Source organism: Leiobunum rupestre, chromosome 4 (genome assembly GCF_980474605.1).
Source record: "Leiobunum rupestre chromosome 4, qqLeiRupe1.1.hap1, whole genome shotgun sequence".
NCBI classification, from domain to species: domain Eukaryota; kingdom Metazoa; phylum Arthropoda; class Arachnida; order Opiliones; family Sclerosomatidae; genus Leiobunum; species Leiobunum rupestre.
The window spans coordinates 49,109,571-49,131,457 of NC_143387.1; the positions used below are offsets into that span (position 1 = coordinate 49,109,571).

Genomic DNA, 21,887 nt, shown 5'->3' on the forward strand with positions numbered 1-21,887 from the left:
TAATATATTAATAGAAATTAATATATTAATAGAAATTAATATATTAATAGAAATTAATATATTAATAGAAATTAATATATTAATAGAAATTAATATATTAATAGAAATTAATATATTAATAGAAATTAATATATTAATAGAAATTAATATATTAATAGAAATTAATATATTAATAGATATTAATATATTTCTACATAAATTTGGGAAATTAAAAAAGTTTATTACTAATGTATTCTTCTACAATGTGTTACCAAAAAAGTATTTTTCAAATCTAAAACTTTATATTGTGATAAACAAAATGATAATTATTAAATACTATTTCCAGCAACTTTCTTTCTTTTCAATTGCCTGTTCATATTTCCCACCTTTCTAGTAACAGCTGTCTTGTAAGACTAACTAGCAGACGATCTTCAGAATTTAAAAAGTTTTTCCTTTTTAAACACAGAGGGCAGCACACGCTGTACCAAAATCCAGTCCATAGGAATTTTACATTAAGTGCCCCCTCCAGTTCTAATCCTCCTTGATAATATTGTTAGTTGGAAATTTCTAAAACTTTACATCGTCGAAAACCGCAGTCTTAAGCCTAAATTTAGGCGTCGGCTTTTAATCGGTTGCTCGAGTTTTTTAAAACACGTAGCGCGCTTCGCGCGTGAAGCGTTTTGAAATAATTATGTCTCAGGATCAAAGCAAAAGAACGGCTAATGGAGTTGATGACGCCTTGGCTTTGAAATTGTATTGTTCGTGCTGTGACCAGCAAATTGCACAGAAAGCAAAAAAAATAGTATGTGCGGAATGCCGTTCGTCATACCATATTAAGTGTGTTAAAGTGTCAGAATCTCTTTATTGGGCACTCGAAGAAGATGAGAGAATGCAATGGTTCTGCAAGTTGGAAGGTTGTGGTTCTACGAAAATGATTCAGTCCGGAGCTGAATCCCCACCATGTCAGAGTATGGACGACGTTTTTTTTTTCAAGAATGGAAGTCTTGTTTGACAAAAAGCTCAAAGAGCATCAAGGTTCGTTTAAGGAAGAATTGTATTTGGCGGTCAAAGAGAGCCAAGACCGTATGACAAAGAAGTTTGAGCTAGTTTTAAATAACAGAGACGTCAGGATGAAGGAGTTTGAGAAAAAAATATTGGATGACTATGGAAGCCTGCGTGTCCAGAAAGAAAAAGAGGCCAAAACAGATCGTGAAGTAATTAGTCTGCGTGTTAAAGCCGAACTGAAGTCAGAAATGATTGAGCTTAATAAACGTCGAGAGAGAAGAGCCAATGTCGTGATTTTTAATTTGACTGAAGACGTATCAGCGGAAAACTTAATTGTTCAAGAGTGGTTGGAAAATACTTTGCACCTTTCTGGGATAAAGGTCTTTCGGTCTTACCGTCAAGGACAAAACCGTGCTGGAAATCCAAGACCTTTAGTAGTCACTCTGGATGGGATGTCTAGTCGAAACACGGTACTGACTGCATCAAAACTCTTACGGGTACTCGAAGGGCCACAAATTTACATTGGAAAGGATCTTACGCCATTAGAGCGGGAAAAAGACAAGGTGCTTCGTGCCGAATTACGAAAAAAGAGATGTGGAGGTGGCGAATGGCTAATTCGTGGCAAAAGAGTAATTCGAAAAGAAAAAATGAACAATGTGGAAAACAGTGAAAATACGGATTCAAGTGACGCTACAAACAGTGGTCCCTTTCGCCGAAGTACCAGTCAGTAGAGTGAGAAGGCGTCATCGGAAAAGAGGTCCGAGGAAAGGTGGAAGGGAAAATCAATCTTTCGACAAAGTATCTTTAAAATTTGGATTTTGAAATATGGGTGGTGCAAGGTCAAAAAGAAAATGAACTAAACTTTCGGAGCTAATGTTTTCACAAAATTATGATTTTGTGGCTGTTGCTGAAACTCATTTGAGAGAAAATGAATTGCCTATTGTACCGAGCAGTTTAAAATGGATCGGTTTAAACAGGGATGCGGCTGAAAAACGAGGTGGCGGAATTGGAATACTGTCAAAATTAAATGAATTAGTTGCAATAAAAAAATGCCATGAACACATGTGGGTTGCACTCCCGGATTACCCGGAAATTGCCTTTGCGATATTGTATTGCGCAACGGGAAAAACATCATCTACGACCGAATGGAACCGGAAGATCTACGAGTGTCTGTCACAGGACGCTCAAGAGTTAAGAGATATCGCGGGGAAAACGAAATTTTTTGTAATGGGCGACATGAATGAACATATTGCTGAATTGAACGGAACAGAGGATCCCAACGGGCATTTATTAAAAGAGTTCAGTGCTATTAACGGTCTGTTAATTGGAAACCTGATGAGTGTTTGTGTTGGTAAAACTACTTGGCAAAACAATGGTTCCAGCTCGTCTATTGATTATATATTGTTGAGTGAAAATTTAGTGGATGATGTACAGTCGATTTTGATAGACGAGGATGGTTCCAACAGTTTGGGAAGTGACCATAATTTAATTACCACTTCTGTTACGTTACCAAGGACCGCGCGTATACTTAATCGGAGAGGTGGAAATATTCAAATTTCTGGTGAACCACGAAGTTTTTGGGACTTTTCTGATATCGAGAAGGTGGCAAACTATACTCAGAAAATGGAAAGCTGGGAGTTGGAGTCTGGAGAGGAGTGCTCTTATAGTGATTTTGTGGAAGCGATCGAAGCTTCAAAGAAAGCGACGCTCTCTCGTGAACGGACAAGACAAATGTCTAAAGAGCTGGTGGGATGAAGATATTAAGGTGGCCATAACTAAACGTAAAGTAGCGTGTCGAGCTCATAGAAAATCCTTGTCTCGGAAGGAGGACACGGTCAGCACCAGGGCTAAATGGAATTGGTATATGAAGGCTAAACTTGACTGTAAACTTTTAATCGAGAGAAAGATACGTGCTGTAAATAAAAAGGTAGAGAAGGAAATCATGGCTGCTGGTAAAGATTGTGGCAAGAAATTTTGGAAATATCTGAAGCGTTTCCGGAAAACAGCCTCAGCTGTAAAGGCGTCCACGTGTATTTAGGCAAAAAATTGATCCTTGTTGTTCCAAAGAGAGAGCGTTGTGAATCGTATCCGAGAATACGTTCGGGAGCTCGAAAATGAATTGTTAACGGTTTCGTCAAGATCTTCGACTTCGAGTGATGAGTTTAATTCGGACCAGAGTTCAGCGACTATCGATTTTGCGACTGAAACGTTCTCTGACCAGGAATTGAAGACGGTTTTGCGGAACTTGCGTTCGGGCAAAGCGGCCGGTTCCGACGGTATTTACGCGGAATGTCTTATGTCTTTGGGTTCGCTGGCTAGAAGTTGTTTGTTACGTAATTTTAATGAGTGTCGAGATAAAAAGACTATTCCGAAGGAATGGACCGAAGCTAGAGTTACACTTATCCACAAAGGCAAAGATAAGCCGAAAGATGACCTGAACTCTTACAGACCGATATCAGTCACGTCCGTCTTGTACAAGGTATACGCTATGTTGGTGCGAGAGCGTCTGAGTACCGAACTCGAGACAGCTGTTTACATGAGGCTCAAGGTGGTTTTAGACGAGATCGCAGAATAGCTGACAATCTGTTTGTTTTAACTCAACTAATAGAAATATCAAGGCATAGGAATGTGGATGTGTTGTTGGCTTTTCTCGACATTACTAAGGCGTACGATAGTGTGGACCGGGACCGGTTGTGGGCAAGTCTTAGAGCGAAAGGTGTTACTATGAACAGTCTCGAGGTCATTCAAAGCTTGTACAGAAGTTGCACGTATACTTATACTCTTCACGAAGTCACGACCCCACCCATTGAAAGTCGAATTGGACTCCGTCAGGGTTCCCCTCTCTCTCCGTTATTATTTGTGGTTTTTTTGGATGAGCTTGCGGTTAAATTATCTGCCTTAGGAGTGGGTGCTTGTATCCCAAAGTACAACGATGTGGAAGAGTTAGTGGATGGCGAATTTACTGTAATTCCGTGTTCGATGTACGCCGACGATATAGTGTTGATGTCAAATAACAGAGAGGACTTACAGCTACTTTTGGACGGGTGTACGACCTTCGCTGATCAAAAAGGTTTCTCTTTTAGTATGGAAAAGTCTAATGTACTGCCTATTTTAATCACGGCCGGAGCTTTCGATCGCGATTTTTTACTCCAACATAGCCCATTGGAAATTGTGGAATCATACAAGTATTTGGGAGTTGAATTTTCCTCGGGAAGAAATTATCTTGAAAAATGGGAGAACGGCTTAGTTTCTAAAGGAAATAAACTCCGGTGGATGGTTCGTAATCTAGCGGAGAAATCTTATAATTTGTACTCAGTGGCTCGAACTCTGTGGAAAACTGTCGCTGTACCGGTACTGACTTACGCAAATGAAGTTTTAGATGTATCGAAAACCGTTTTGGATTCTCTCGAGTATGCCCAACGCGAGGTGGGTCGATACGCCTTGCGTGCTGGCCCCATGGCGGCGCACGTAGCGATTACGGGAGAAATGGGATGGAGCCTCATGGTGGAGCGGGAGGCGCGTAGCAAACTAAAGTACATTGGCCGTTTAAAGTTTATGGCTCCTCACCGTCTAGCGAAGAGAGTCTATGTAGTTACCAGAAATTTAAGCCGATTCAGTACCCGATTTACAAGACGAGCCGCTATACTTGATCGTATATACGGTGTTTGAACCGAAAGATATAAAGCGCAGTCTGAAACGCGATGGAACACTTACGTTGACCAAGATGTGAAGCGTCACTCGGTGCTAATTTGGCAAAAGAAAGTAGCTGGTCACCGTTCACTGCAAGCCTATAAAACTAAAGGGAAACCGAGCGCCGAAGATTTCTACGATGGTAGTTTTGCGGGTGGCCTACTGTTTCAAGCTCGAACAGGAGCCTTGTTGACCGGTGAACGTTGTGCTCAATTATTTGGCGGAGCCGTCCTGTTTTAAAAGGACGCGTTTTTCTGTACGCAAACCGATTAATAAATTCATTCATTCATATGTAACATAATTACTCATAAGTATGCCACTTTACCTTTTCCATTCAAAAATCTTCACTAACGGTTTGTTTCACCACGAATCAGTAAAAAGGTGGACTACGTTAGATTTTAACCTTTTTATTAATCCTAGTAATTTTGGGAGTCACACTATTTACTAGTAACGTATTTATTTAAGCCAATGGAAAACCTCTAAATTGAGAAGGAATTTTTTGCATCGGAATTTAAGTCAGCCCAATGTAGCTTTATTGAAATTTATAAACTCGCTCGGTTTGTGTTAAATTATGAGTAATTTAGAAAAATAAAAGGTTGGGGAAAGTGACCAATAAGTGATCGCTTTCCAAAAATGGAACAAGTCGTCGAAGTGGGATATTCCACCAGCGTTATTAAAACCCATATCAAGCCTAAAAGAGTTAGATCCAAGGTTAGGCCTAGGCTCAAAAGAATCTGCAAAGACCTTGTAGATCCGCCAGAAAAGCTCAACCTGAATTTCAACTATTTTTTTCAATAAACCTGCTTCTTTTATTTGACAATGCAAATTTAATTTAGAACGTGAGTCTCCGAGAACTTCATTAACTTGCAAATTAATTACATTAACAGAACTTGACACTGTATTGTAGTTCATTTTAGCTCCTAAGCCTTGGTTGTTCAAACCGGTTTATCAGACCACGGCCAACTTTGATCAGGCGCTGTTCGCGCTACTACGGCCAACACATTCGTCGAAATTCCGCGAGCAAGGATTTTCCCCCTATAAACTGTACTATAATGTGTAGGAGGTCAGCGCCACGCTCGGTTGTTATATTGAATTCAATGTAAAAGCTATTCTAAAAATAATAATCTGCTAGGGGCGCTGACGTCATACACATCTTTTGCTCATAGGTTAACACAGAAACGTCAACGAATGAGATGGCCGCTGTAGCGCGAGAGATGCGCGAGAAATCAAAGTTGGCCGTGATCAGACGTAGAGTTAATTGGGCGAAGGCATTATCGGCATTTGAGATTCAATGACGTCAAATATTACGTAGGGTACGGATGACGCAATATCTGTGAAACAAACCGTTAGTGAAGAAATAGAGCTAGTGGCATATTTATGAGTAATTATGTTACATATGCAACTACCAATAACCTTCGAGCTAGAACACCTCATTAGAACGTCAACGCGACGTCAATCCCCAACGGAAAAGCAGTTTCGCGACACTAGCAGCCCTAGTGGAGAAATTCTCAAAATTGTCTGCGTTTTGAAAAGCGTCTGCAGTTGGCCGGGAGTAGTGGCTCACTCCTGTAATCCCAGGCGTCCGGGAGACAGAGTTTGTGGATGGCCGTGTGAGGACGACCACCAATCACCCAACGGGTGTTCGGCATACTTCCGCCAAGGGTGTCCCCACCCCTGTCCCCACCCCTGTCCCCACCCCTGTCCCCACCCCTGTCCCCACGTATCCCCCCGTTGGCGTGGCCGTTACACATATCTCGCCCTGATTAATCAGTTATTGTGTGTGTGCTGGTGTCTAAGGCCTCGGGTCGACACCGATGTCTGGATATCAAAAAAAAGCGTCTACAGTTTCATTGAGTAGGAGTGAGCAGAGGCCCAGCTAGGCTACGTCAATTTCGTTAAATCGTCAATACGTTTTTAGCAAAAATATATATAAATGATTAAGATATTTCAATTCAGTTTTTGTTTTCTGTGTTTTTAAAATGCCTCGGAAAAAAACGGAAGAGCAGAAGACGCTTTTGTCTCTAGAGCCTAAAAATAAACCTATAATTATTAATTAAAAATTCAAAGCTTCCTTAAGCCTTCCCGTTTCGTCGAATTTAAAGAAATCGTCATCTTCGTACTTATCTATTAATTTCAATAATTTAAGTTGATTTACACTCATTTTGATCGTTCAGTTTCTACAAACTTGCTAACCCTTGGCTTATTAAACACCGTCAGATCAAAGATAATCTAGACTACTATAGGTCGGATACCGCGTGGTTATCTCGCAAACCAAAACATTCCACTATCTGTTCCCCGAGTCAATTTACGCATTATCGCATGTACCTTTTGTGTAATTGCGCGAAAAAACGTTCCGCCGCGTCGAAGTACCTTCCCCTCCTCTCCACCCAGAATGGGGGGGACGAAACTTGGGTCTGACTGGGGCATCCTCATTTTTCAGGAGACGCTGAATAACGTGGAAACTGAATAACGTGCATCCTGATTTACGTGGAAAATGACAGCGACTTGAATAACGTGGAAACTGAATAACGTGGAAACTGAATAGCGTGGAAACTGAATAGCGTGGAAAGTGAATAACGTGGAAACTGAATAACGTGGAAACTGAACAACGTGGAAACTGAACAACGTGGAAACTGAACAACGTGGAAACTGAACAACGTGGAAACTGAACAACGTGGAAACTGAATAACGTGGAAACTGAATAGCGTGGAAACTGAATAACGTGGAAATTTTTCCCCTTGTCGCCACTGACTGAATTTTAAAGGGCAACGCAAGCTCTGTGGCAAAATAAAGAAAAAGTAACGTGCTTTTTAAACCCCTACACCCCCCCCCCCCCCTCATTACTGGCGAGACCACGCAGAGTTTACCGTAAATTTCGCACTTTGCATACATATTCACACAAATGCCAGCTCACTTGCGTTGCCCTTTAAAGGCGTCGTTTTCCATTTAAACAAGTAAGGCACAATCGTACAAATTGTTTCACTTCCTGATTTATTTAGTGAAAAATGTATTATTGCTTCTTCTCTTTTCTCGAAATTCTTTTTATTTGATAAATATAGGGCCTATTTATGCATTAGGCTAGAATGGGGATATAGCCCCAGGGCGGTAATCGCTTAATGGTGGCTGTTGCTTCAATATTGCACCGAAAAGACTTACGATTTTGTATAAATAAAAGGGTGGCAGATATTTTGGCAGCAAAAGTTTAAAGACGGCCCTGACTATAGTTTTAAAACAAAAATAAATAAATTTTATAAAATAGTAAGATTTGCTATCACAAAGAAATATACATTAAATCGTTATCTGCGCAGTGGGGAAGATATAATTTTCCTCCCTACTCCCCTAGTGTTAAGATCCTAGCTAGTGGCAATGGCTGGAAATCCGGAACTACTCCTTCTGTGTAGTTTGCAGAATCCCCTTCTCTCTTGTTTCCCTTACGATACCGCGTCGAGGGCTAAATTCGCTTATTGTGGCCTTGTCTATGACGAATGGAAAGATATGCTGATGATTGTAACGAAGTTCCTTGGAGCGCTTTTATTCCTGAATGTCCGGCGGGAAACGTTACGATAGACAATAGTTACGATCTAGGTGGGGTGCTTAGCACATTTACCTCGAAGCAAAAGGAGCCATGTTCGTTCATATCTTTTGGCAGTAGGTGAAAATTTGGAACCACTCCTTGTGTGTGGAGTGTGGAAGTTATCTCCCCACTGGTAAGAGGGGTTTTCCCCGATATTTTCGGTTTCCCTTCCAATAAAATCTTGCTGAGGTTAAAGGTAATATAGTAAATTTATGGAGCTGACGGTTAGCTCGCCTGGCATGAAGGGCTGACCACCACCCTCCAACGAAATATAACCCGGCTATTGGTAATAGGCCTTATGACTTAGGCCTGTAGTGGTGACTTAATTGGATATTAGTCTAGCTTATTATTATTATACAAGCGTTGTCCCGTTTCCAATTTTGTAGCTCTTTGAAATATTAAATCACCTAGTTAATATGTATGGTTGTGCCATAAAGTAGTTTTTATTTAAAATTGTATAAACGCGGAAAAAATAAATTACATACAGTACTTCATAATACGTTTCATAGTAGATGGCGCTAAAAGTCAATGCGATTAAGAAATCCATACAGCTGAGGTGGTGAGTTCTTAATGTTTTCTCATGGACGGTAGATTTAAGGGGACCGGAAAGCGCTAGCGTTCCACAGTACAAAATTTATCTCCCAGTGCTTTAATTAGCTCCTGAGACTCACCGGGAGTCCATTAAGGTCGAGTGCACCACGTGATCTTGAAAAAATTGAAGCATTAAAAATATAAACCAGCCTTTGAGCAAAATTATTTTTTCTCTAACGTTATCTTCCACTTTTTGTGATTAAAAAAACGTGCCATTTTGGTTTTGCTCAAACGACCTTTGGCGATCCCTACTATTCTGATCGGTTAACGGGTGCTAAAAACTTGGCCCCTCTCCCGTCCTCTTAAATCTACAGTGCGTGGTTTTCTTTGCTTAGGGTGAAAATGTACTGTGATAATAGTGGCAGTGTTACCGGGCAATTTATGTAAATACTATGATGGGTACAATTTAGCCCTCGACGCGGTATCGTAAGGGAAACAAGAGAGAAGGGGATTCTGCAAACTACACAGAAGGAGTAGTTTCGGATTTCCAGCCATTGCCACTAGCTAGGATCTTAACACTAGGGGAGTAGGGAGGAAAATTATCTCTTCCCCACTGCGCAGATAACGATTTAATGTATATTTCTTTGTGATAGCAAATCTTACTATTTTATAAAATTTATTTATTTTTGTTTTAAAACTATAGTCAGGGCCGTCTTTAAACTTTTGCTGCCAAAATATCTGCCACCCTTTTATTTATACAAAATCGTAAGTCTTTTCGGTGCAATATTGAAGCAACAGCCACCATTAAGCGATTACCGCCCTGGGGCTATATCCCCATTCTAGCCTAATGCATAAATAGGCCCTATATTTATCAAATAAAAAGAATTTCGAGAAAAGAGAAGAAGCAATAATACATTTTTCACTAAATAAATCAGGATGCACGTTATTCAGTTTCCACGTTATTCAAGTCGCTGTCATTTTCCACGTTATTCAAGTCGCTGTCATTTTCCACGTAAATCAGGATGCACGTTATTCAGTTTCCACGTTATTCAAGTCGCTGTCATTTTCCACGTTATTCAAGTCGCTGTCATTTTCCACGTAAATCAGGATGCACGTTATTCAGTTTCCACGTTATTCAGCGTCTCCTGAAAAATGAGGATCCCCCAGTCAGACCCAAGTTTCGTCCCCCCCCATTCTAGGTGGAGAGGAGGGGAAGGTACTTCGACGCGGCGGAACGTTTTTTCGCGCAATTAGAAACTGAACGATCAAAAGGAGTGTAAATCAACTTAAATTATTGAAATTAATAGATAAGTACGAAGATGACGATTTCTTTAAATTCGACGAAACGGGAAGGCTTAAGGAAGCTTTGAATTTTTAATTAATAATTATAGTTTTATTTTTAGGCTCTAGAGACAAAAGCGTCTTCTGCTCTTCCGTTTTTTTCCGAGGCATTTTAAAAACACAGAAAACAAAAACTGAATTGAAATATCTTAATCATTTATATATATTTTTGCTAAAAACGTATTGACGATTTAACGAAATTGACGTAGCCTAGCTGGGCCTCTGCTCACTCCTACTCAATGAAACTGTAGACGCTTTTTTTGACATCCACACATCGGTGTCGACCCGAGGCCTTAGACACTAGCACACACACAATAACTGATTAATCAGGGCGAAATATGTGTAACGGCCACGCCAACGGGGGGATACGTGTGTATTGTTTTAGTACGTCTAACTCACTGTTGTAACTACTTAGTTTATAATATTCTGAATAAATTAATTTCGGTTGTTTCGTCTCAATTATTTTTATTATAATTAAAATTTTATACCGGGTGGGATCGAACCAGGATTACGTTTTCAGTAAATAACTCTGAATTGCGGAGATATATCATTAAGGGTCATCTCGATAAATTAATACAACTAGGGACAATTCTTCCGAGGAGAGGTATATTTTGGCTTGCCAACTTGTTAAAGTATCGGAATTATCAGATTTAAAAGCATGGCCGTTGACTCATTTGACAAAAAACTTTATTTTTTGCCCGATTTTAATTGCGATTCATCTGGTATTTCTGTTCCCTTAATTCATAATTGGTGAGTGCAATTAAAAAAAAATATAATGTGAAATTTTTTTAAACTGAACTTTCATTTGTAATACTGACCAAATTGTAATTCATATCTGTAATGATGATGCTTTATTCTTTATATTTAATATCATAGATAACATAATTCCTCATAAGTATGCCTCTGTATAATATTTCCATTGAAAATAATTCAATGAGACCTTGTTTCACGCGGAACATACATTGAGCGGACCCAAAAATGCAAAAATGCTTATAGTCCTTGCGCTATTGAAAAGGTTACCATGGAAATGAAATCATGTGATCGCGAGGCACCTTGGAGTAGAGAAGTTTACTGGAGAGGAAATTACCATATCTGTAGCATTGAGTCTCTTCCCCCATCAATTCGGCCTAAGCCCTCCCAGCATGCACTGCGTTTTTGGTAGGGGCCTACGTTTTACTTTACTCTAGCGACGAAAAAGAGAGTTATTTCCAAGGGTGTTGTGAATATTTGATCTTGATTTTATAAAACCAAGGTCGAACAAACCCTTAGAGATTTGAATAGTGCCGCTTGTTAGAACCTTGGTTTGAATGGCAAATTTGTTACAATCAAAATCATGTTTTAAAGACGGTATTATATAGTTTCGCCATTGACATAGTTAGAATTGTTCATAATGAAAAAGTACTGATGTTATAAAAATTGTAAAAGGGATTCAATTAATAATTTTAATTTATAAAAGAGAAAAAAAACTTGTTAGGCCTTGGTTTATAGTACAATATCAGATAATAGAACAAAATTTACCTTCATTTTTTTTAATAATTTTGAAAATTTTATATATGTGTGATCAGAATTTTATATAAAACAGGTAACACATTACACATTATTTTAAAATAGTTATACTTTTAATGTTTTTCTTATTTTCAGATGACTTAAAAAAAGCGAAGGCCAAAGAAATCGAAGGGGAAAAATACACCGATATTGGGTCAACCACTGAAGTTGAAGCGCAAGATCATATAGAACCAAAGAAAAAGAAAACCAGAGCTGCAGTTATCCAAAGTAGTAGTGGCTCAACTGACGATGGTAATTATTGTTCAAAAGCCAAAATATATCTTTAACGGGAGTATAACCTTTTTCTGAATTTGAGGCGTGAGCGAGGGATGACCGCCCGACGGCCGTAGGCGATTTACGCCTGACTTTAGTCTCTGTATCGTCTACGTCCAGCCTTCCATAAGCCTTATCTTCTTATGGAGACAATGGTTTGTAGAAGGCAGGACGGGTACGATACGGAGAGTTGGTGGGCGCCTAGCCCTACTCTAAGCCGCTGCGCATTTGTTTATAAGCTTGACTTTCTTTGCCAGGCCTGGGTTATGCTCGCTTTTAAGAATTATAATAAATCCAAAAGTTTAGAAGACTATCTCTGAATACCGCTAATGTTATTCGCTTGATACATGAACCTTCACAAGCCACTGTAGGTTTTTCAATATGTTTTGGACGAAATAAATTGCCAATTAAATTGAATCTAAATCCATTACAGATAAAGTAAATTAAATGAGGTTTCTATCCGCGGGCCGAAAGCTTAGGTTATTTTATCTATAATAGAGTTAATCGTAAACGTCCATGTGTTTCCTCAGCTAGGGGCGCAAATCCGTTCAACCTAACATTTTAACCAAATATATAATGAAATTATGACTATAGAAATCTGGAGATATCGCTGTAATTGTAATGGTTTCATATTACCAAACGGAATAAAAAACCGCATTAATTTTAAGCTGTGACGCTGTGTATATTTCCCCGGTTTTGGCAGAAAATTAGACCACAATTAAAATTTAAAACTTTACAGAGTGCGAAGGTACATGCGTCATTTTTGTGTTAGACCAATACTTATTTCGTAGAAATGTATTATATACCTTTGATTAAACTATATTCTATTTTACTATTACGCAGAACAGTGTTCAGCGATATCGAGATACACGATATCTAGATACGGATCTAGCTACGTTTTTAGGTACTTTTTTTAGGTACTTTTTTTTAAGTACAATATACAATTGTGGGTAAAAGATACTACCTATTTTCAGACGAACACAGATAAATAAAGAACTCTTACACATACCTTTTTCCCCGTATATGTTTGCAAAGAATATTTCTTATGTATCTAAATTATTGCCCTTTGGTATCTATCTTTCTTTGAGGGGTTTTATCTGCGACGTTCCTTATCTGTATCTTTCTTGTTTTGGTAGTTATATTTTAATACATCGATAAAAAGATATACCAGGTACAGAGAGTGAAAACGAACGTAGTTATATTTATTGTTTGAATAAGCTTTAACTGGGTGTCTTTCAGGCATCTCTCCGGGGGGAATGTCTACCTCCCGGGCGTTAAGAGCTTGCCAATGAACATCACACTGAGACACTTTTTATACAAGAGTAGTTATTTAGGGGAAGCATAATAGTTAAAAAATAATAAATCAGTTGTCTAGGGGAAAATAAAAGTTAATTTAAGTGTTTAGTTTCTTCATTGGAAATAATTAACAAGTTGGCAAGCCAAAATAAACCTCTCCTCGGAAGAATTGTCCCTAGTGGTATTAATTTCTCGAGATAACCCTTAAAGATATATGTCCGCAATTTAGAGTGATTTGTTAAAAATGCTATCCCAGTTCTATCCCGCCCGGTATAAAATTTTAATTATAATTAAAATAATTGAGACGAAACGACCAATTTTAATTTATTCAGAATATCATAAGTTAAGTAGTTACATCAGTGAGTTAGACGTACTATAACAATGCACAATTGAATTACACCCTTTTTACAGTACAAGTTTATCAGTTGAATATAATACGAAGCAAATTTTAATGAAAGAAATATCTACAGAGGGTATTATAACGACCGTTCGCTTTTTGGTTTATAATTTTAACGGAATCGGGCCGATTTTAATTAAACGATAGATTATCGAAATTTTGTTAAAAGAATATTCCCTAGGGCCGCGCGATAAATTTACGAGATTAATTTCCCGTCGCCGTTATCTCGAAAATTTATTTGGTTCGGGATTGCCAGAACTGTAATGTCGTGGGCGAGTGATTAGAAAATGAAATTGCAACCTGAATTATGTAAAATTATAAATGTTTATTTTTATTCAGAACAGTCTCTGGAACGTTCTAGATTTTTAACTTTCATCAATAAACCAACAATATCCCTTCTACGTAATTATACAGAACTGGTACTCAAGTGTCTAAGACTAGATTAGATTTGTCTTAGTTCATCGTGATTGAAACATAAACCAAAACACTTACTAAAAGTAATTATCATAAATTATACTGAGTAATTGTTCAGACGCTCAACTTCTAGTTATTCAATTAACTTATGTTAATAGTTCCGGTCGATGTAAATATTCGCGAAGGGATAAAAAAAAACCCTTTTTTTTCGTTTCTTCATTTATTGTGTATAATCTTTAACGTTTTACTGTGTTTTTTTAACCATTGATTCATTTTCGGGCGATATGCTTTTAACGTTGAAATATGTTTTTTAGTCTACTCAAAGCTAACTTTATTTATGAAAAATAAAATATTGATCAGAGTTCATCCAGATCTGCTTTCGGTTACTTGTCTTTGCTGTTGCTGCTGCCTAGTTTAAGTCGCGCTAGTTCCAGGGTTTTGGGATGGCTGAATTCTACGACTAGACACGAACATTTTGGTCCGTCGAGCCGGATCTCTAAGCCGGTTGTTTTACGTGGATTCTAGTCGCTGGGTTCACACCTTCGGATCATTCGTCTTCTCGGATCGGAAGCAAATTTCGTTCGCAATGCCGGTCACTGCTTTGGACAAAGCCATCGCCGAAAGATCTAAGGGCGAATTGGGTCTGAACAATATGGGCAGAAGAGTTCAGAGTCATTCAAAGATATCGCTAAACCTGCAACAAGTGGAGTTCTTCATCAGCGAAGCAGATAAGTCTTGGCAAATGATTGATGACGCGCATCTCAAGATCATTCCGCTAGATTCCGACAAGGCTTTGGATCATAATACCGAATGGGACAGACTGTTCACTGTCTACACGGATGTCAGATGCGGATTGGAAGCCATCAAGGCAACGTTCGCTCCAACTCCTACTTCGCAGTTTTCGGTTCCGACGTCTCATTCGGAAATCAAGTTGCCGAAGATCAACCTCCCTACTTTTTCAGGGGAGGTGCACGAATGGATGTCGTTCCGGGATATGTTCCAAACAGCTATCCATTATAACAAGGACTTGTCGAATGCGCAGAAGCTTACGTACCTGAAGTCAAGTCTAACGGGAAATGCCGCCAAGTTAATCAAATCGCTCCCTATTTCGGACATCAACTACGGCATAGCGTGGGACACTGTTACGAAGAGGTACGAAAATAAAAGAGAACTTTATTCTTCCATAATGAAGCGTTTCATTGCACTCCCGGCAATTTCGAGCGGGAATTCAACGGCGCTGCGATCCATCGTGGACATGACAATGGAGTGTACGAGAGCTTTGGACACGCTCAGTATAGCGAATAAGTGGGATGCCCTTCTGGTTTATCATCTGACGCAGAAGTTGGATCCTACTTCTAAGGAACAGTGGGAGCTAAGCCTAAAAGATACCGAGATACCCACGTCAAAGACGCTTCTGGAATTTATCGAACAGAGAGCACGATCGTTAGCCGCTTCGTCGTCAGGTCTAAGTCAACAACCTAGAGAGCATCTAAAGAAATCGGTCAATCTGCACGCCAGAACGGGAATAATGCCTGCAGACGGAAGTTGTTCATTTTGTTCCGGAGCGCATTGCAATTTCAAATGCCCAAAATTTTACGGTTTGAAAATCGCAGACCGGCAGTTCTCGGCACAGGAAGCGAAGGTCTGTTTCAACTGTCTTCGTTCCGGTCATCGAGTAAAAGATTGTCCACTTGAAAGGGGTTGTAAGACTTGTGGACAACGACATCACTCCCTTCTCCATTCGGATAGCCTAAATCAGAGATCCGGTAGTCGACAGTCCAGGGGAGGTCAATCGACTGGTGACCTTCAGCCTGGAAACCAGCAAACGATCCAAAGTCAACAGTCTGGTAACCACCAGATAAGTCAACTTCAAAATCAAAATTTCCATGTTCAAGAAGTCGTTCATTCTAAATACGACGCCATGCTAGCCACCGCCGTGATAAGGGTGAAGACGGTTTCCGGTGGATGTCTTCAATTCCGCGCGCTCCTAGACGGCGGATCGACAGTGTCATGCATCTCCGAAGCATGCATCGGACAACTGGGTTTAGGACGGGAGATGGTCGATACGGAGGTCGTTGGCCTAGGCTCAGCTCAACTCGGCAAAACGAGAGGCCTCACTCAAATACATTTCAAGTCGCATATCGATGCTAAGACGATAGAGAAATTTCATGTAAGCGCCTACGTTCTCCAGAAGATAACGTGTCAACTTCCGGTCAGAAGATATGACGCAACTAACTGGAATCATCTAAAGAATCTTCAGCTAGCGGATCCAGCATTTAATGTACCGGCCGACGTGGATATCCTTCTGGGTGCCGACATATTTTATAAACTTCTACTCGACGGCAACCGAAGATCAAATTCCGAGTCTCCGGATGCTATCAATTCTAAACTGGGATGGCTCGTCGCAGGTCCAATTGGAGTAGAGCAGCCCAAAATTCAAGTCCATCACGCCATCTCGTTGGACGAAAACCTAAATCGGTTTTGGGCGGTGGAGCAGGTTCCGAAAAAACCAATTCTTACCCATGCCGAGAAAGAATGCGAGGAAGATTTCCAGACAAACCACTACAGAGACGAATCTGGACGATTCGTGGTTCGAATGCCTATGAAGAAGCCCAAAGTCTCTCTCGGATTGTCTCGAGAAACGGCTCGGAGGAGATTGCTACATATCGAGAGAAAACTCGAATCGAGTCCAGCTTTGAAGGTTTTATATCAAGGCTTCATGGAGCTGTACGAAGGGCTGGGGCACATGGTTAGGGTGGAACCCGTTCCTTCGTCGATCGAACGAGTATTCATTCCCCACCATTACGTGCTGAAGGACTGTAACCAGACTAACAAATTTCGAGTTGTATTTGATGCATCGTCGAAGACAAGTTCTGGTAATTCGCTGAACGACGCTCAGCTAGTTGGTCCGGTCGTTCAAGACACGCTGTACACTATCATCATGCGATTCAGACTTCATCAAGTCGCATTCAGCGCTGATATCAAGAAGATGTATCGGCAGATACTTATCGCACCCGACCAGTGCGACCTCCAATGTATTCTTTGGCGAACGTCTCCGAAATTACCTATTCAAGAATACCAGCTCAGAACGGTTACCTACGGTACGGCATCAGCACCGTTTCTCGCCACTCGAGTCCTCCAACAATTGGGTGACATTGGGTCAAAGGAATACCCGTTGGGGGGTGAGATTCTCAGGAGAGATTTCTACATGGATGACGTTATGAGCGGAAGAGGATCGATTGAAGATACAAGAATAGCTATATCGCAACTTCGTGAGCTGACAGACAGCGCTGGGCTCCCTCTCAGCAAATTCGCTTCGAACTACCAGGGATGTCTGGTGGATGTTGCAGTGGAGCTGCGGGAGACTAAGGAAGTCCTCGCCATGGAAGAAGAACCTCTCGTAAAAACTCTTGGTCTTTACTGGGATACCCGAAGAGATCAATTCCTTTTCAAGGTGCAAGTTCCGGAGTCGGGGGAAGACGTCACGAAGAGAACGCTACTTTCGGAGATTTCGAAAATGAGAATGGTAGACAAATTCGGAAAGATCAACGTTTCACTCCTTGCATCGGAGACAAGGGTGGCTCCAGCAAACCAAGCTATGTCCATTCCAAGACTGGAGCTATGTGGCGCATTGCTACTCGCTGACCTCTTAGAATCAGTACAAGAATCGCTGGGACTTGATGTCACTCGGGTCAAAGCATGGACAGATTCCACAATTGTCCTATGCTGGATATCGTCGTGTCCAAAACGATGGAAAACTTTCGTTGGCAATCGAGTTTCGAGAATTCAAGAAACTATCCCAGCGTCGCAGTGGGGTCACGTAGCTGGCACCGATAACCCAGCCGACGCAGCGTCGAGAGGAATTTCCGTTTCAGAACTCGTAAAGCATCAGCTCTGGTGGAAGGGACCGTTATGGTTAGCAGAGAGCACGCCCGCTCCAAAAACGTCGAAATGGGTAATGGACACCTCAAAGGTCAATCAAGTTTATGAGGAGGAGAAGATCGTCATCGTTGCCACGAAGGCCCACGTTGTTGGTAACTCAACATTCACGAGATTTTCGTCACTTTTACGGTTACGTCGTATCACCGCGTGGAGTCGAAGATTCGCTTATAACAGTCTACTCCGATACCGACTGAGAACCGATCCGCAATCAACGGCTTCACGAATGGAAGGTCCATTAACGACTGAAGAATTGAAATCGGCGTTATTTGCTCTAATCAAGGTTATGCAAGCTGTAGAGTTTGCGGAAGAAATCGAGTCATTGAAGGAAGGAAATCCGTTGCCAAGGAAGAGCAAATTACTCTGTTTACGCCCTGAGTTGGATTCGGAAGGCATCCTTCGAGTGGGAGGTCGTTTAAAACATGGCGATTTCACCGACAACGTAAAACGCCCAATTCTGCTACCACGTCACCACAAATTTACGGAAATGGTGATTCAAGAAGCACACGTCCAGCATTTGCATGCTGGAGCGCAGTTGGTTCATGGTATTCTATCTCTAAACTACTGGATTCTCCGAGGGAGGGATGCAATTCGACATCAAATTCGGAGATGCATAGTTTGCACAAGGTATCGAGCAGAAATGGCGAAACAGATGATGGGGGACTTACCTAAGTCTAGACTGCAATATTGTCGAGCCTTTACAACAACCGGCGTCGATTACGCCGGGCCTTTCAATCTACGACCAATTACGCCTAGAAGTAAAACGACTTACAAAGCTTATATATCGCTTTTTGTCTGCTTCGTCACTCGGGCGATACATTTGGAGCTCGTTTCATCCTTGTCTACAGAAGCGTTTATCGCAGCTTTACGAAGATTCACCTCAAGGAGAGGAAAGCCCAGCGACATTCATAGCGACTGTGGCACGAACTTCGTCGGCGCAGCGAAAGAATTGACGGAATTCATGAAATTAATCCAGTCCGATTCCCATAACGAAGCGGTCGCGGATCACCTTTCGTCACAAGGAATAGCGTGGCATTTCAACCCTGCTGGCGCCCCTCACTTTGGCGGATTATGGGAGGCTGGAATAAAATCCGTGAAATACCACATGCATAGAGTCATTGGGCCAACTCGTCTTACATTTGAAGAGTTTTCAACAGTTATCACTCAAATCGAGGGAAGCCTCAATTCTCGACCTTTAACTCCGATGTCGTCTGACCCGACGGATCTGCAAGTATTGACGCCAGGACACTTCCTCATCGGAGAGTCTCTGCAAGAGGTTCCCGACCCAGATCTTTCGCAACTTCCGATGACGAGACTCAATCGTTGGCAACTCCTTCAAAAGCTGAAACAGGACATCCACAAGCGCTGGCTCCGGGAGTATATAACGAGACTCCAGCAACGTCCGAAATGGATGACTCCTCAACGAAATATCTCAGTCGGGGACATGGTACTCGTAAAATCGGACGCCTCTTTCGCTGCCAGCTGGCCTCTTGCTCGAGTCGTCCAGATACATCCAGGTCGAGACGGACAGACGAGGGTGGTCACTTTACGCACCAGCAGAGGGGAGCTTAAAAGACCGATCGTGAAGCTCTGTTTACTTCCGTTTGACCAGGAAGACGCTGTACCCGATTCTTGACGCTACCGCATCAAGGCCGGGAGTATGTTCAGACGCTCAACTTCTAGTTATTCAATTAACTTATGTTAATAGTTCCGGTCGATGTAAATATTCGCGAAGGGATAAAAAAACCCTTTTTTTTCGTTTCTTCATTTATTGTGTATAATCTTTAACGTTTTACTGTGTTTTTTTAACCATTGATTCATTTTCGGGCGATATGCTTTTAACGTTGAAATATGTTTTTTAGTCTACTCAAAGCTAACTTTATTTATGAAAAATAAAATATTGATCAGAGTTCATCCAGATCTGCTTTCGGTTACTTGTCTTTGCTGTTGCTGCTGCCTAGTTTAAGTCGCGCTAGTTCCAGGGTTTTGGGATGGCTGAATTCTACGACTAGACACGAACAGTAATTTTAAACTCTGTCTTAATTAACAGCTGACATATGTTCGCTACTAATTACTTCCAATCTACTTAATAAGCCTCACAGGTTGAGTTGATAATTTCAAGGGTATAATTAGGTTATTCCAATTCAAAAAATAATAACAATCAATTTTATCTTACATCTGACTTGAGTTAGTTCACAATTACTTTAACACTTTCAGTCTTAAACACGCACTGTTCATACACTTAAGTCAATTCACTCACGTTCCAAACGCGAAACACAATTTAACTCTCTTCTTGACCGAAGACCGAACATACTAATTACAACCGCAAAGTTCGTCATAACTTTTGACCGACACCAGGACCCCGTTCTGTATTAGTTCGTCTGACAGCCAAGAACTAAGAAAGGATAGATCTTCTATATTGACGGCAACGGCCTTATATACTTTTATTTGGTGTTTGTTTTTTTACCCGTCGAGATTTGACTAAAGTTCGAAAAATTGAAGAGATTATATTTTTTACCCGGTTTGATTGATAGTTCTCCACACGGTGGCGCTATATTATTACTTTGATTTAATTTCCGCGGGAGTTTTGAATAATTATCCTTTTTCTAAGCGTTATTAAAAGGAACAATGAACTACTTTTTGTGTTTTAACGAAATTTTGTTAAAAATCACTTTTCAAGCGGTCACCAGTCGAACTAAAGGGTAGTTTTGGTCGCGGCCCCGTGAGATAACGCTCACCAGCCCACCGGCCCAATCCGCCCCTGGTCAGACTTTAAAAGAAACACCTACTCTTAACATGACGTACATCGTCGTTTGCAGTGATGAATGTAATTTTTCGCATAAATGTGTCGGTACTATTAATACGGAAAGTATGGTGACTACCGCTGAGTTCAGTGTTTCTCCATCTTTCCGCTACTATCCTATAATAAAGGAAGACGACGAAGCAGTCGACGATATGACGTAGGAAAAGTAAGGTCGGCGCTAGGGCATGGCGACAAAGGCGACCGCCTAGAGCCCCGCACTCAGCGGCACTTATGGGGGACCAGCATAAATCCGTCAAGGGGGGTGGCGGAAGTCTGGACCCGGAACACCCCTGGTCTACGCCACTTGCCCGCACTTAGCGACATGTTTTGGGATCCCGCAGTTAGCGACATGTTTTGGTATCCCGCAGTTAGCGACCTTTATATGTATCCCGCACTTAACGGGGGTTTTTGGTTCCCCCCGTACTTAGCGACATGTTTTGGGATCCCGCACTTAACGCGGTTTTTTGTTTCCCCCTTACTTAGCGACATGTTTTGGGATCCCGCAGTTAGCGACATTTATTGGTATCCCGCACTTAACGGGGGTTTTTGGTTCCCCCCGTACTTAGCGACATGTTTTGGGATCCCGCACTTAACGCGGTTTTTTGTTTCCCCCTTACTTAGCGACATGTTTTGGGATCCCGCAGTTAGCGACATTTATTGGTATCCCGCACTTAACGGGGGTTTTTGGTTCCCCCCGTACTTAGCGACATGTTTTGGGATCCCGCAGTTAGCGACATTTATTGGTATTCCGCACTTAACGGGGGTTTTTGGTTCCCCCCGTACTTAGCGACATGTTTTGGGATCCCGCAGTTAGCGACATTTATTGGTATCCCGCACTTAACGGGGGTTTTTGGTTCCCCCCGTACTTAGCGACATGTTTTGGGATCCCGCACTTAACGCGGTTTTTTGTTTCCCCCTTACTTAGCGACATGTTTTGGGATCCCGCAGTTAGCGACATTTATTGGTATCCCGCACTTAACGGGGGTTTTTGGTTCCCCCCGTACTTAGCGACATGTTTTGGGATCCCGCAGTTAGCGACATTTATTGGTATTTCGCACTTAACGGGGGTTTTTGGTTCCCCCCGTACTTAGCGACATGTT

At 41.2% G+C, this 21,887-nt stretch overlaps 1 protein-coding gene across 1 annotated transcript; it reads left to right on the top strand.

The window, feature by feature from the left end:
• The first annotated feature begins 14,631 nt into the window (after positions 1–14,631).
• On the top strand, positions 14,632–19,620 carry LOC149948081 (uncharacterized). The gene has a single exon (XM_090171011.1). The coding sequence runs from the start codon at positions 14,632–14,634 to the stop codon at positions 19,618–19,620; it is 4,989 nt and encodes a 1,662-aa protein (XP_090027137.1).
• Positions 19,621–21,887: the final 2,267 nt, after the last annotated feature.